The sequence below is a fragment of the Staurois parvus genome, unplaced genomic scaffold, assembly GCF_062004578.1.
Source record: "Staurois parvus isolate SC_StPar_1 unplaced genomic scaffold, SC_StPar_1.0 ptg000191l, whole genome shotgun sequence".
Classification (NCBI taxonomy): domain Eukaryota; kingdom Metazoa; phylum Chordata; class Amphibia; order Anura; family Ranidae; genus Staurois; species Staurois parvus.
Window position 1 is genome coordinate 7819668 of NW_028317987.1, and position 15287 is coordinate 7834954.

The 15287-nt window shown below is 44.8% G+C and overlaps 1 protein-coding gene across 1 annotated transcript in view; it reads right to left on the reverse strand.

Annotated features, from left to right (window-relative positions):
- Positions 1 to 5682: 5682 nt before the first annotated feature.
- The window catches only part of LOC149461959 (uncharacterized), a 74920-nt gene continuing 65315 nt past the window's right edge, over positions 5683 to 15287 (reverse strand). The window contains exon 6 of the mRNA XM_089677709.1: positions 5683 to 8884. Within this exon, the coding sequence (XP_089533835.1) occupies positions 7538 to 8884 (1347 nt within the window). The 3' untranslated portion in view covers positions 5683 to 7537. The remainder of the gene's footprint in view (positions 8885 to 15287) is intronic.

Here is a 15287-nt window from a genome sequence, read left to right on the forward strand (position 1 = left end):
ATCAGTAACTCAGCAACATGTGACAACAGATATACAAATCCCCCCCGTGATCTCTCTACACCCAGATATTCAACGCTCAACGTGTACCTTGCCATGACTTGATCTGGAATCCCATACACAGGCCAATCCAATCCGCTTACAATCTGAGATGAAGATGTAATGTTACATGAAGTAGTCTACCTTGTCATATATATACTGTATACATCCGGATAAACCATTGACTAGAAGCCAGAATCAGCCTACAGGGCACTTCTACCCCCTTCCTGCCCAGGCCAATTTCTAGCTTTCAGCGCTGTCACACTTTGACAATTGAGCGGTCATACAACACTGTACCCATATGAAATTTTTTATCATTTTTTCTGATAGATAGAGCTTTATTTTGGTGGTATTTAATCACCTCGGGGTTTTTTATTTTTTCCTAAACAAACCAAAAACCACTGAACATTTTGAAAAAAAAAATTGTTTTCTTAGTTTTTGTTATAAAATTTTGTAAGTAAGTGAATTTTCTCCTTCACTGATGTGTGCTAATGAGGCTGCAGTGATGGGCGCAGATGAGAAGGCACTGGTAGGTGGCACTGATGGGCACTGAAAGGCAGCACTCATATACAGCACTGATAGGCAGCACTGACTGGCATTGATAGGCGGCACTGATTGGATTGATAGGTGGCACTGACTGGCACTGATTGGTGACACTGAAAGGCAGCTCAAATGGGCACTGAAATGTGGCATTGATGTGCACTGGTAGGCAAATATGTGGCATTGATGGGCACTGGAATGTGTCACTGTTCAGCACTGACAGCTGGCACTGATGGACACTGGCAGGTGGCACTTCTGGGGCCACACTGATCATCAGGGGACACTGATCATCAGGGGACACTGATCATCAGTGCCCAGATGATCAGTGTACATGTCCCCTCTGCAGAATGACGATTACTGGCTCTCCTCTGCTCTGTCAGCGTGACAGCTCGTGAGGAGAGAAATGCCAATAACCGGCATTTCCCTGTTTACATGTGATCATCTGTGATTGAACACAGCTGATCACATGACCAAGCCGACATCTTCAGCTCTTTCCAAGGGACACAGCGCACCGCCGATCGCCGTGCTGCACGCTCCCAGAGCCACACATGCGTGGTGAGAATGGGAGGACATCATATGACATCCTCCCAGAATGAGAGAACCACTTTGCGCCCATCATTGGACTATATGGCGGGCGGGAGGTGGTTAAAATAAATCTTCCCCAGAGGAGTAAACCGAAAATAATTTATACTGCAGGTAAAATGACTTCACATTGTAGCAATCGTGCACACCGAGATGGACACGGTCATCCATCTTCTTAAGAATCTTCCAAGCTGTATCATCTCTACTCCCAAATCAGCTTTCCTCATCCCCCCTCCCTCTCTGTTGAGTGACATGTGGTCTGTTTGATGCAGATCACAGGGAGCAAACTCCATGAGAGGGCATCATGGCTATAAATCCCACAACTGAGCTGGGGCCTAGATGTCTGTTAACTTTGCAATCTGGGCTCGTAAAGCCATAAACCAAGTCCTTCACTGAGTTCAAAAGACATTCCAAGGGGTCGTAAAAACAGACTTACATTTAAAAACTCACTTTTCATATAAGTTTATATCTTCAAATAGGACATAATTACCTAAATATGGAGCCCATATTCGGACAGCTTAATTTAAGACCATTCTGGTATATTACACCCCCCTAGCTGGCATATACAGGAGAGCTGAAAATTACATCTTCTTAACCATTCCAGTGGATATTTCATATTTCATATCTATCCGTTCAGCCAAAGATTCTGCGTAATAATCTACTCGTGGATATGTATCCAGAATAAGTTATGAACCATAATATAATTTTTGCAGGCTTTGGTCATAGCCTAAGGTCTCCACCTACAACTCCCTCCCCAAATGAGGCGATTGGTTTACTGCTCCAGTCAGACACCCTGTGGAGTTGCTAGAAAAAGCTAAGCTAGGCTGAGGTGGGTGAGCGTTGAAGATTCTCCCTTTAACATTGGAACCAACTTTGGGAAAAACGCCCTTTTGCTCAGAAAAGCTGCTTAACCCAAGGCTTTTGGCAAGTACTTTATCCCTCTAAACTCCTTTCCGTTATCTCTTTGCTGTGTTATTGTTCTCTGTATATTTATATATATATTGGCTACATCTTTTTCTGTAAATATTTTTATTGCACCCTTTTGACCTTTTAGTAATAAATCTTACTTTCTGAAAGTGTTGAACTGTTTCTAAAGCTCTTTAATGCAAACTATGTATTCCTGCCTCTGAAGAGCGCTACTGTGTGTGTTTAACCCTCTGTATAACCTGCCTGCGGTGACAGTGGTGTACAGACAATTATTCAACCATCCTAGTGTTATTGCTGATATTGCCGAGTTTTCTCTTTCTCTGTACAAAAAGGAGGTGGTGGCAGTGTGAAGGGTTAATTGTGTAATTAACCTGACCCAGTAACAATCGCTCAGGCTTCCGGTACATCGATTGTGGTCCAGTGAGCTGGAAAATCATTGTGCAGGGTGCAGCTGTGCATGACATTGTTACGCACATGACAGCGCGGTTTTAGATTGGCTAGTCCTTTGGTCATGAGTTTGGTGAGAAGGTCAGGGGTCTGACGCCGCGCCAGTCACATATTGGATGGCAGCGTATGTGGGATAGTTGCATTAAGAGCTTCGGTGAAGTGTTAGGAATTAGCTCTGCACTGAAGGATTGTAACCTTTGTGGAAACAGTCCTTAGAGACAAGCGGTGCATATGTTTCATATACAGTTGTGTTCAAAATAATAGCAGTGTGTTGAAAAAAGTGAATAAAGCTGAAAATCCTTCTAATCCTTTTATTTCCATCCACACAAATGCATTGGGAACACGACACATTCTATTCCAAATCACAACATGAAGAAAAATACATCAAATTTGTGTTGTTCCTCTAAAAAATTTAAAGAAAAGTGAATATTAGACGGTTCAAAAAAATGGCCGTGTTTGTATTCTTCTTTACAAACTCAAACATTCACTATATAAACTGAGAAATGTTTAAAGATTTTGCTTTCCTTTGAATGACTTCATGAATATTTGGTTGTAGTCGCACTGTTTCTGAGAACTGCTGTACATCTGTGTTGCATGGAGTCCCCCAACTTCTGGCCCCTGTGATCAGGTATTCCAGCCCAGGATGATTGGACCACATTCCACAGTTCTTCTCTATTTCTTGGTTTTGCCTCAGAAACGGCATTTTTGATGTCACCCCACAAGTTTTCTATTGGATGAAGATCCGGGGATTGGGCTGGCCACTCCATAACGTCCATCTTGTTGGTCTGGAACCAAGATGTTGCACGTTTACTGGTGTGTTTGGGGTCGTTGTCTTGTTGGAACACCCATTTCAAGGGCATTTCCTCTTCAGCATAAGGCAGCATGACCTCTTCAAGTATTCTGATGGATTCAAACTGATCCATGATCCCTGGTATGCGATAAATAGGCCCAACACCGTAGTATGAGAAACATCCCCATATCATGATGCTTGCACCACCATGCTTCACGGTCTTCACAGTGTACTGTGGCTTGAATTCAGTGTTTGGGGGACGTCTGACAAACTGTCTCCGCCCACTAGACCCAAAAAGAACAATCTTACTTTCATCAGTCCACAAAATGTTGCGCCATTTCTCTTTAGGCCGGTCAATGTGCTCTTTGGCAGATTGTAACCTCTTCAGCACACGTCTTTTTCCCAACAGTGGGACTTTGCGGGGACTTCTTGCAGATAGCTTGGCTTCACATAGGCGTCTTCTGATTGTAACAGTCCTCACAGGGAACGTCACACCTTCTTTCATCTTCCTGGAGCTGATTGTTGGCTGAGTCCGCCCCATTTTGGCTATTCTTCTATCCATTCCAATGGTAGTTTTTCGCTTTCTTCCATGTCTTTCAGGTTTTGGTTGCCATTTTAAAGCATTTGCCATCATTTTAGCTGAGCAGCCGATCATTTTCTGCACTTCTTTATATGTTTTCCCCTCTCCAATCAACTTTTTAATCGAGGTACGCTGTTCTTCTGAACAATGTCTGGAACGACCCTTTTTCCTCAGAATTTCAGAGAGAAATGCACTGTAACCAGCATGTCCAACATTTGCTGCCTTCCTTCCTTAAATAAGGGCAATAATTGCCACCTGTTTTTCAAAGAATGAATGACCTCACTAATAGAACTCCACACTGCTATTATTTTGAACACAACTGTATATAGAGAGAAAGACATATAGCAACAGCTCCTTCCTTTTTCTGCTTCCTATTCTATCTTTGCTTGCAATTATGCCCGGTGACGCAGAATGCAAGAAAATGAGCAAAAGTAATTTGAGTGCTGAATGTGCCTCATGAGGAATGGACATCGGTTGCAAAACTCGTAAAGATTTGATTTGGCACCTACAGGAGCATGATAGCCGAGCAGACCAGAACTCGAGGGAACCTGACCATGATGGGGTTCCCGCCTCCTCAGATCCCAGGGGCTCAGAGATAGCCTCGCAGGATGGGCATACAGAGACTGACACTGGAGTATCATCAAATATTATCTTCACACCACCACCTGAGTGGGCCAGCACCAGAGAGCCTGTAACCAGTAGAGATTCTCCTCAGATGCAGGAAGCCCTGAAATGCATCATGGAGACAGTTCCTGGGGCATACCTAAAGTTCCTTGACTGCCAGGCAGAGAGGAAGGCCTTGGTATATGACATACTCCTGACCACTGCACTCTATACACAGGGCTGTATATGACATACTCCTGACCACTGCACTCTATACACAGGGCTGTATAGGACATATTCCTGACCACTGCACTCTATACACAGGGCTGTATATGATATACTCCTGACCACTGCACTCTATACACAGGGCTGTATAGGACATACTCCTGACGACTGCACTCTGTACACAGGGCTGTATAGGACATACTCCTGACCACTGCATTCTATACACAGGGCTGTATAGGACATACTCCTGACCACTGCACTCTATACACAGGGCTGTATATGATATACTCCTGACCACTGCACTCTATACACAGGGCTGTATATGACATACTCCTGACCACTGCACTCTATACACAGGGCTGTATATGACATACTCCTGACCACTGCATTCTATACACAGGGCTGTATATGACATACTCCTGACCACTGCACTCTATACACAGGGCTGTACATGACATGTTCCTGACCACTGCACTCTATACACAGGGCTGTATATGGCATACTCCTGACCACTGCACTCTATACACAGGGCTGTATATGACATACTCCTGACCACTGCACTCTATACACAGGGCTGTATATGACATGTTCCTGACCACTGCACTCTATACACAGGGCTGTATATGACATACTCCTGACCACTGCACTCTATACACAGGGCTGTATATGACATACTCCTGACCACTGCACTCTATACACAGGGCTGTATATGACATACTCCTGACCACTGCACTCTATACACAGGGCTGTATATGACATACTCCTGACCACTGCACTCTATACACAGGGCTGTATATGACATGTTCCTGACCACTGCACTCTATACACAGGGCTGTATAGGACATACTCCTGACCACTGCACTCTAGGCTGATGACCTGGGAAGGCTCTCAATGTGTCATCTATGAACAATTTATGATGAAGACGTTTGTCACTCACAACACAATTTTGTTTTTTCATTCAATAAACTTTTTATTGTAATTATATTTTTAACAAGATTGTAATCATAGAATCGGGAAATAACAAAGGAAGAAATCTGATTGGTCAAGAAGATCCCTTGTCTGGAATGTGGGGGCGGAGTCATTATTATTGGTGTACAATACAATACACAACGTGTTCCATTATTATAACAAAGTATTGTAGAAAAGATCCCAACATAGAAAATGGGGGAAAGGAGGAAATAAAGGCGGATATGAAGGGGAATCTGTGTACGGGGAACACCTTAACAATCACCACCATTTTATTCTCCAGGGCCTCTGATGTCACAGAATAGATGTTTGGGGGTTTATCTCATCTTCAGGACCAAAATCTGCATTTTCCCATGTGTGCAAAATCATGCAGAAACAGCTCTGGCAGTGAGAGGGTTAATGTGGGCTAGATGGGATCCCTCTGCTGGGGTGACATTAGAGCTCCCCCTAGCTGCAGCCTGGTAATAACATTGCTGGGAGGTCTCTTCATTTCTCTGCTCCATACTTCCCGTCTTTATAGAAACGTCTCCTGACATTTGGGGGTCTATTCATAGAATGTTTGTATAGCAATTCCCTCAGTGAGAGTTCATGTCCATTCCTCCTGTGTGAATGGGGGAACCAATGTTATTAGGATCACATCTGAGCTGCTGGAATGTCTTCCATTCATGGAAAATACATTGAAAACTTCTCCTGCCATCAATGGCCGACCCGGTCCCACACTTCATCCATGTCTTTGGGGACCTCTGATCTCCTTATGGACTGTTTCTTCCATGATGAAGATCAGCCATGGAGTATATCTGAGGTGTATATCAGGGTGTGCTTCTTCCCCACATGAGAGCTGGGATGTCCAGCAACATTCATCTAGAAGACATTTCCCACACTTATTATTATTATTATACAGTATTTATAAAGCGCCAATAGTTCACTCAGTGCTGTACATTACAAAGGGAGACAGAACATGTGACAGAACAATACCAATACAATGCAAAACATGAGGGGATCGAGGGCCCTGCTCTTTCGAGCTTACAATGTAGGAGGGAGGGGATGGTGGCACAGGAGGAGATAGCTGTGGGGGATGGAGTGGTAGGAAGAGTGGAGGAGGTCGGCAAGTTAGCAGGGGGTGGGGTAGGCTTCCCTGAAGAGATGGGTTTTCAGGGTGCGCCTAAAGGAGAGGAGAGTAGGTGATAATCTGATGGGTTGGGGCAGGGAGTTCAGGAGGATGGGTGACACCCTGGAGAAGTCCTGGAGGCAGGCATGGGAGGAGACCAGGGAACTAGAGAGAAGGAGGTCTTGTGAGGAGCGGAGTGTGCGTGTTGGGCGGTACTTGGATATTAGGTCAGTGATGTAGTTCGGGGCAGTATGGTGGACGGCTTTGTACGTCAGTGTTAGGATTTTGAATTTGATCCGTTGCGCAATCGGAAGCCAGTGGAGGGATTGGCAGAGGGGGGTGGCGGAGACAGAGCGGTTGGAAAGGTGGATGAGTCTGGCAGCTGTATTCAGGATGGACTGAAGTGGGGATAGCCTGTGGTGAGGCAGGCCAGTGAGGGGGGAGTTGCAGTGGTCGAGTCGTGATATGATGAGGGAGTGGATGAGCTGTTTAGTGGTTTCTGGAGTTAGGAACGTGCGGATTTTGGCGATGTTGCAGAGGTGGAGTCTGCATGAGAGAAGGTGACCCACACAAATGCATGTTTAGAAACTCTGACCTATTAAAATGGATACATGCTTTATTAATAACATTAAAAAAATGTTGGCCTATAGAACTTAAAGCACTAATACACCTCCAGGGTTGTGTGGGACCCCTGATGTACAGGAAGACAGGACTTCAGAGAGGAACATTTCCCTCACTCAGGACAGCAGAGTGGCTTCTCCCTCGTGTGAGATCTCTGATGTCTGTAAAGATTGGAGTTCTGTGAAAAACATTTCCCACACTCAGAACAAGAATATGGCTTCTCCCCTGTGTGACATCTCTTATGTTTGTAAAGATATCTGTTCTGTGAAAAACATTTTCCGCACACAGGACAGGAATATGGCTTCTCCCCCGTGTGAGATCTCTGATGTGTGTGAAGACGGGACTTCATTGAAAAACATTGCCCGCACTCAGGACAAGAATAGAGCTTCTCCCCCTTGTGAGATCTCTCATGTTTATGAAGAAGGAACTGCCGCACAAAACATTTCCCACACTCAGGACAGGAATATGGCTTCTCCACTGTGTGTGATCTCTGATGTGTGTGAAGATTGGATATCTGTGAAAAACATTTCCTGCACTCAGGACAGGAATACGGCTTCTCCCCCGTGTGAGATCTCTGATGATTATGGAGTTTGTACTTCTCTAAAAAACATTTCCCACACTCAGAACAGAAAAATAACTTCTCCCCCGTGTGAGATCTCTGATGTCTGCAAAGACTGGACTTCACTGAAAAACATTTCCCACACTCAGGACAAGAATACGGCTTCTCCCCCGTGTGAGATCTTTCATGCACCTTAAGCTCTGATTTATGCCAGAAACCCTTCCCACACTCAGAACAGGAATGTGGCTTCTCCCCCGTGTGAGATCGTTGATGTGTGTAAAGATTGGACTTCACTGAAAAACATTTCCCGCACTCAGGACAGGAATAGGGCTTCTCCCCTGTGTGAGATCTTTCATGCACCTTAAGCTCTGATTTATGCCAAAAACCCTTCCCACACTCAGGACAGGAATACGGCTTCTCCCCCGTGTGGGATCTTTGATGTGTGTAAAGATTGAACTTCACTGAAAAACATTTCCCACACACAGGACAGGAATACGGCTTCTCCCCCGTATGAGATCTCTGATGACTATGAAGTTTGGACTTCACTGAAAAACATTTCCCGCACTCAGAACAGGAATACGGCTTCTCCCCCCTGTGAGATCTTTCATGCACATTAAGCTCTGATTTATGCCGGAAACCCTTCCCACACTCAGAACAGAAAAATAGCTTCTCCCCCGTGTGAGATCTCTGATGTGTGTAAAGATTGGACTTCAATGAAAAACATTTCCCACACTCAGGACAGGAATACGGCTTCTCCCCTGTGTGAGATCTCTGATGTCTGTAAAGATTGGACTTCAGTGAAAAACATTTCCCGCACTCAGGGCAGGAATATGGCTTCTCCCCTGTGTGAGTTATTTTATGCCTATTAAGACCAGATTTATAAAGGAACCTCTTCCCACACTCAGTACAGGAGAAGCTCTTCCCTGTTGGAAGGCCGGCCCGGTCCCGCACAGTCTGAGGTTCCTCAGGATATGAGGAATCTGATGGTCCATCTACACTGGGTGGTGCCGGATGGACATTGGAGGGAGCCGGGTTTTCTCCTGGACTATACTGTGTGATGTCCTCATCTTCTACTTTCCAGTCTGGAGACAAAGTGAGACAATCCTCGGAGGTTTTCCTCATCTCCCGGCCATGGACTAAAATACAAAGACAAAGAGGATTACTAGACAGGAGCCGATTGGTTCCCCCAAACCAGGACTCCGCCCACATCAGGCAGCTTGGTCTCTGAGGAGCTTACAATTCCACCCTCAAGGGAACTAGGAAATGGCTCCTCTAATCTCCTACCAGGTCATTTCTTTATTCATGGACCTTAGTCAGAGAGTGAGGAAACAACCAGAACTGTCTTTTATAGGAGGGACAGTGATGAGGGGATTATAGGACGAGGGTCCCCACCCCCTCTATCACTCATCGCCATCTTCCCAACACCAGAAGTACTGCACTTCCTTATTTAGTCCATGATTTAGTCATGAAGAACAGCGGGGCTGAGCCCCACCAGAGGTCAGAGAGTGAGGATGGGGGGAGAACAACCAAGATGAAGACTGGACTGATCCTGAAGACCACCATCATTGGGGTATTGACTCCTCCCTCATTATCACTTTCTGTTTAAGGGTCCAAAGTTGGAGGATGTTATCACATTATTATCACCATGTAAAAGTCTGTGCTCCAATCACATCATCCGATATAAAATGTCCAGCTGGGAGGAAATGGGGGGAACATTAATATAATACATAAGGGGGGATATGATCTCCATGTATAATACATAAGAGGGATATGATCTCCATGTATAATACATAAGGGGGGATATGATCTCCGTGTATAATACATAAGGGGGGATATGATCTCCGTGTATAATACATAAGGGGGGATATGATCTCCATGTATAATACATAAGGGGGGATATGATCTCCATGTATAATACATAAGGGGGGGATATGATCTCCATGTATAATACATAAGGGGGAATATGATCTCCATGTATAATACATAAGGGGGGGATATGATCTCCATGTATAATACATAAGGGGGGGGATATGATCTCCATGTATAATACATAAGGGGGGGATATGATCTCCATGTATAATACATAAGGGGGATATGATCACCATGTATAATACATAAGGGGGGGATATGATCTCCATGTATAATACATAAGGGGGGGATATGATCTCCATGTATAATACATAAGGGGGGGATATGATCTCCATGTATAATGCATAAGGGGGGATATGATCACCATGTATAATACATAAGGGGGGATATGATCTCCATGTATAATACATAAGGGGGGATATGATCTCCGTGTATAATACATAAGGGGGGATATGATCTCCGTGTATAATACATAAGGGGGGATATGATCTCCATGTATAATACATAAGGGGGATATGATCTCCATGTATAGTATATAAGGGGGGGAATATGATCTCCATGTATACTACATAAGGGGGGATATGATCTCCATGTATAATACATAAGGGGGGGGATATGATCTCCATGTATAATACATAAGGGGGGGATATGATCTCCATGTATAATACATAAAGGGGATATGACCTCCATGTATAATACATAAGGGGGGATATGATCTCCATGTATAATACATAAGGGGGGATATGATCTCCATGTATAATACATAAGAGGGATATGATCTCCATGTATAGTATATAAGGGGGGGGGAATATGATCTCCATGTATACTACATAAGGGGGGATATGATCTCCATGTATAATACATAAGGGGGGATATGATCTCCATGTATAATACATAAGGGGGGGATATGATCTCCATGTATAATACATAAGGGGGGATATGATCTCCATGTATAATACATAAGGGGGGATAAGATCTCCATGTATAATACATAAGGGGGGATATGATCTCCATGTATAATACATAAGGGGGGGATATGATCTCCATGTATAATACATAAGGGGGGATATGATCTCCATGTATAATACATAAGGGGGATATGATCTCCATGTATAATACATAAGGGGGGATATGATCTCCATGTATAATACATAAGGGGGGATAAGATCTCCATGTATAATACATAAGGGGGGATATGATCTCCATGTATAATACATAAGGGGGATATGATCTCCATGTATAATACATAAGGGGGATATGATCTCCATGTATAATACATAAGGGGGATATGATCTCCATGTATAATACATAAGGGGGATATGATCTCCATGTATAATACATAAGGGGGGATATGATCACCATGTATAATACATAAGGGGGATATGATCTCCATGTATAATACATAAGGGGGGATTGCTGTAGGAAAGTCCTGGATTCTTTCTTGGATACACAGAATATAACTGGATATAACATTTATAGGGAACGTTGATCCAGGGGATATCCGATTGCCTCTCGGGGGGTCAGGAAGGATTGTTTCCCCTGCAGGAGGAGATCGGATCGCGCTTTTCTGGGTTTTTGCTTTCTGGTGGATCAGCTGTGGGTGTCGGATTATAACTTTTATTTTTATTGGTACAACTAGATGGAATGTCTGTTTTCAGCCAGACTAACTATGTAACTATGTAGGTCCCACACCGCTGCCTCCCATCTCCTGAGACTGCACTCAGTGACTTGGGTCTGAGACACTACAGACATATCCCTCCACCCGGCACAGCCAGCAGATAACAGAGAAGGTCCCCTGGAGGAGTCAGGCACAAGGCAGGAGACCCCAGTCACATGTCCTGGGTGCCTACATTATGCAATGCTTATAGGAAAAATCAACATTTTGCTGCCAGCTGAACCCCAGAACCTCCATAAATCCAGTCTAGAGACATAAATTGTGTCTGCAGCACAGAGAAGGAAGATTATCCGAGAGAAATCCAGGAATACAGGACGGGGAACACAGCTCAGGAAAGTGACCAGGGGATTACAGGCTGATATCACCCAGTCCCCGCCCTACTCTGGACCAATCAGTGAGCAGTATGGGTGGAGGAATGGATTTAGTGTTCATGACCCACCTGTGCTGATCTCTGTAGGAGTGTCCTCCTCTATAAATGTCCCCGTTATTCCATCCTCCTCCATAGACTGCTGATCATCCCTCACATACGCCTCTTCTTCTTCTGCTTTCACCTCAAATTCTATATCGATTGGATCTCCACTCTAAATCAAGGAAATGAGAGAAAATATCATCTGTAAAATTTAAGGTCACATACACTTCCACATATCATCTCCACAAGTCCATGTTCTAGATGCTCCATCCCACCAACCTTGCAATGGTGAGGGATGGTGTGACCTTCCTGTGTGGAATCCCGGGAATACAGAGGACGGGGACATCTCTCTGGTGGGTTCCCATGACTGGATCCATCTGTAGGAAACACACACACTGACTGAATCCATTGTTTCTATGTGTTTATCAGATGATGGGGGATCTAGGTGGATCCTCCGTACTGCTCTCTCCTTTACAATAAAGTCTCCTCTTACCCGGTGATGTGAGGGGCGGCTGATTGTCCATCATGACGTCCTTGTAGAGATCCTTGTGTCCTTCTAAATACTCCCACTCCTCCATGGAGAAATAGACAGTGACACCCTGACACCTTATAGGAACCTGACACACACAATGATACAGTCACCATCCAGACACATCCCTTGTCTGTTACTGGAGAATGTCCCAGAATTCCCGGCACCGCTCACCTCTCCTGTCAGCAGCTCCATCATCTTCTTGGTGACTTCTAGAATCTTCTGTGTCTTCTGTCTTGTAGGGATCAGGGATGGAGGAGGGGGGATGGTGATGGGATTCTGGATTCTCGAGGATCTTGTGGTCATACGATGAGATCTCCTTCTGGTGTCATTGTCGGTAGATTTCTTCATGACTCCTGTACAGTTCTGTGTGATACAAAGATAAATCTCACTCTCCCATAATCCCTCACTTCTATGGTCAGCTCTAGATTTATTCTCCAGGGATTGGCCACAATGTGCCGACTCAGCAAAGGACAGACATCTCCATCCAATGATATGATGACAATGGGGTCAGATTTATAGCTCCTTCTAGAAGTCATATAATAGAGTCACTAATGGTTTACTAGTAAGGCTCACTGACCCACCAGGAAATGTCACCCATGGATTTAGTGGTCAGTGGGCGTGGCATGCTGGTAATCATGGGTCTCTCTGATTGGACTAAAGCTGAGATTGTTCTCTTCTATAACCAATGCCGCCATCTTGTGCTATAACCAAATCTCATAGAGTCCGGACACTTTATGTATTCATAGTACTTGTGTGGATGTCGTTATTGATTACAGAACATCAGAAGACTTCAAGTGACTCTGAATCCCTCCCAGTGTACAGCCGAGTCAGATTTAACCCCTTCATTACACTCACCTCTCCAGTCAGCAGGCTGAGGATCTCCAGGGTGAGCTTCAATATCGTCTCATTCCGGGGAAATTCCTTCCTTACAATCTTCACAAAACCCAAAGTCTGCTGATTGTCCATCATGACGTCCTTGTAGAGGTCCTTGTGTCCTTCTAAATACTCCCACTCCTCCATGGAGAAATAGACAGTGACACCCTGACACCTTATAGGAACCTGACACACACAATGATACAGTCACCATCCAGACACATCCCTTGTCTGTTACTGGAGAATGTCCCAGAATTCCCGGCACCGCTCACCTCTCCTGTCAGCTGATGGACCATCATGGTGGTCAGTTCCAGAATCTTCTGCTCTTTCTCCCTCTCAGGTATCAGAGAATGAGATGGAAGCACCATGGTGAGGCTCCGGGTTCTGCTCCATCGTCCTGAGATTGGCTCCCCACTAGACTTCTTCTTTACAACATAATCCTACAGATCAGGAGACAAATAAAACAATATCAACCACCTGACATCATCTAAATGTGTGCAAAAATAAAATGGTCTATTGACCAGAATAGACAAGAGTGATGTCATGTGACCTCCCAGAATCCTCCTCACCTCTCTGGTCAGGTCTGTGTTTTATTAATAGAGATAAGAGTGATGTCATGTGACCTCCCAGAATCCTCCTCACCTCTCCGGTCAGGTCTGTTTTTTTTAATACAGATCAAAGTGATGTCATGTGACCTCCCAGAATCCTCATCTCTCCTGTCAGGTCTGTGTTTTATTAATAGAGATAGAAGTGATATCATTTGACCTCCCAGAATCCTCCTCACCTCTCCGGTCAGGTCTGTGTTTTATTAATAAAGATAAGAGTGATGTCATGTGACCTCCCAGAATCCTCCTCACCTCTACGGTCAGGTCTGTGTTTTATTAATAGAGATAAGAGTGATGTCATGTGACCTCCCAGAATCCTCCTCACCTCTCCGGTCAGCAGGTAGATGGTCTCCAGGGTGAGGTTTAGTATCTTCTCAGTCATGTGACTCCGGTCCTCCTCCATCCTCATTGGTGCCATCATGTGATCTATACAGGTCTCCTTGTAGACGGATAACTTTGGGAAATGAAAGTAAGAATGATTTGGATGGTATTGGTCACACAATAATAGGATGTGGATGTGAGGGGGGAATAGGAGGGTTGCTGGACATTGAAGAACTACTCCCCCCATGGGAAGACATTTTGTTTGGACTGTTTAGTGTTTACTACAATTTTGAGGTCCGGGGCCCCTTTTCTCTGTTGGGTTTGTTTGGTCTCTGAACTGGTTTTGATGAGTTTTAGATCTGCAGACAAGGAATGATAAATCTGATCCTTCTTTTGACTAGTTTGCTCTGAGGCAGTGCTGTGAGGTCAATGTCGGCTCATCATGCAGGGATGGTCACTTTACATCACCCGACGCCCGGGACATGTAGTTCTGGGGGCCGGGCAAGTATTGTATTTAATCTTTATCCCTGCTGAGGGCAAGCCGCAGGGCTCTCCTTTCAGGTGCCAGCCTCTGCCACCCCGTGTGTGTGATCCTCTCCTGTACCTACTATGCTTCCCCGGCTCTGCTTGCCCATCTGTGGGCCCGGGTCAGCGGGTGTCGGAGGGTAGAGGGGATGGAGGAGAGCGGACATGTTCACTCCCTTCTTGTCCTGACCCAGAAGTGACTTTATGACAGATTTCCCGACCATCGAGGCCAGCAAAGAATGTAATGCGGTGCGATGTGCACTACATTACATCCAATGGAGTACAGGGGAGACATTGGGGGTCTTTTAGACCTTGGATGTCTCAATAAAGAGAACCTGTCATCAAAAGTCATCTCATAGAGGATTTTGTCCCCTTAAGCAAAAATGCTTTTTTTTAATTGTAAAGAATTAAAGTTACACCCAAGTACATAACTCCTCCCCTTAAAAAATTTTGAGGCCCCCCCCCACCCCCACATATATGCACGCCCAAATGTA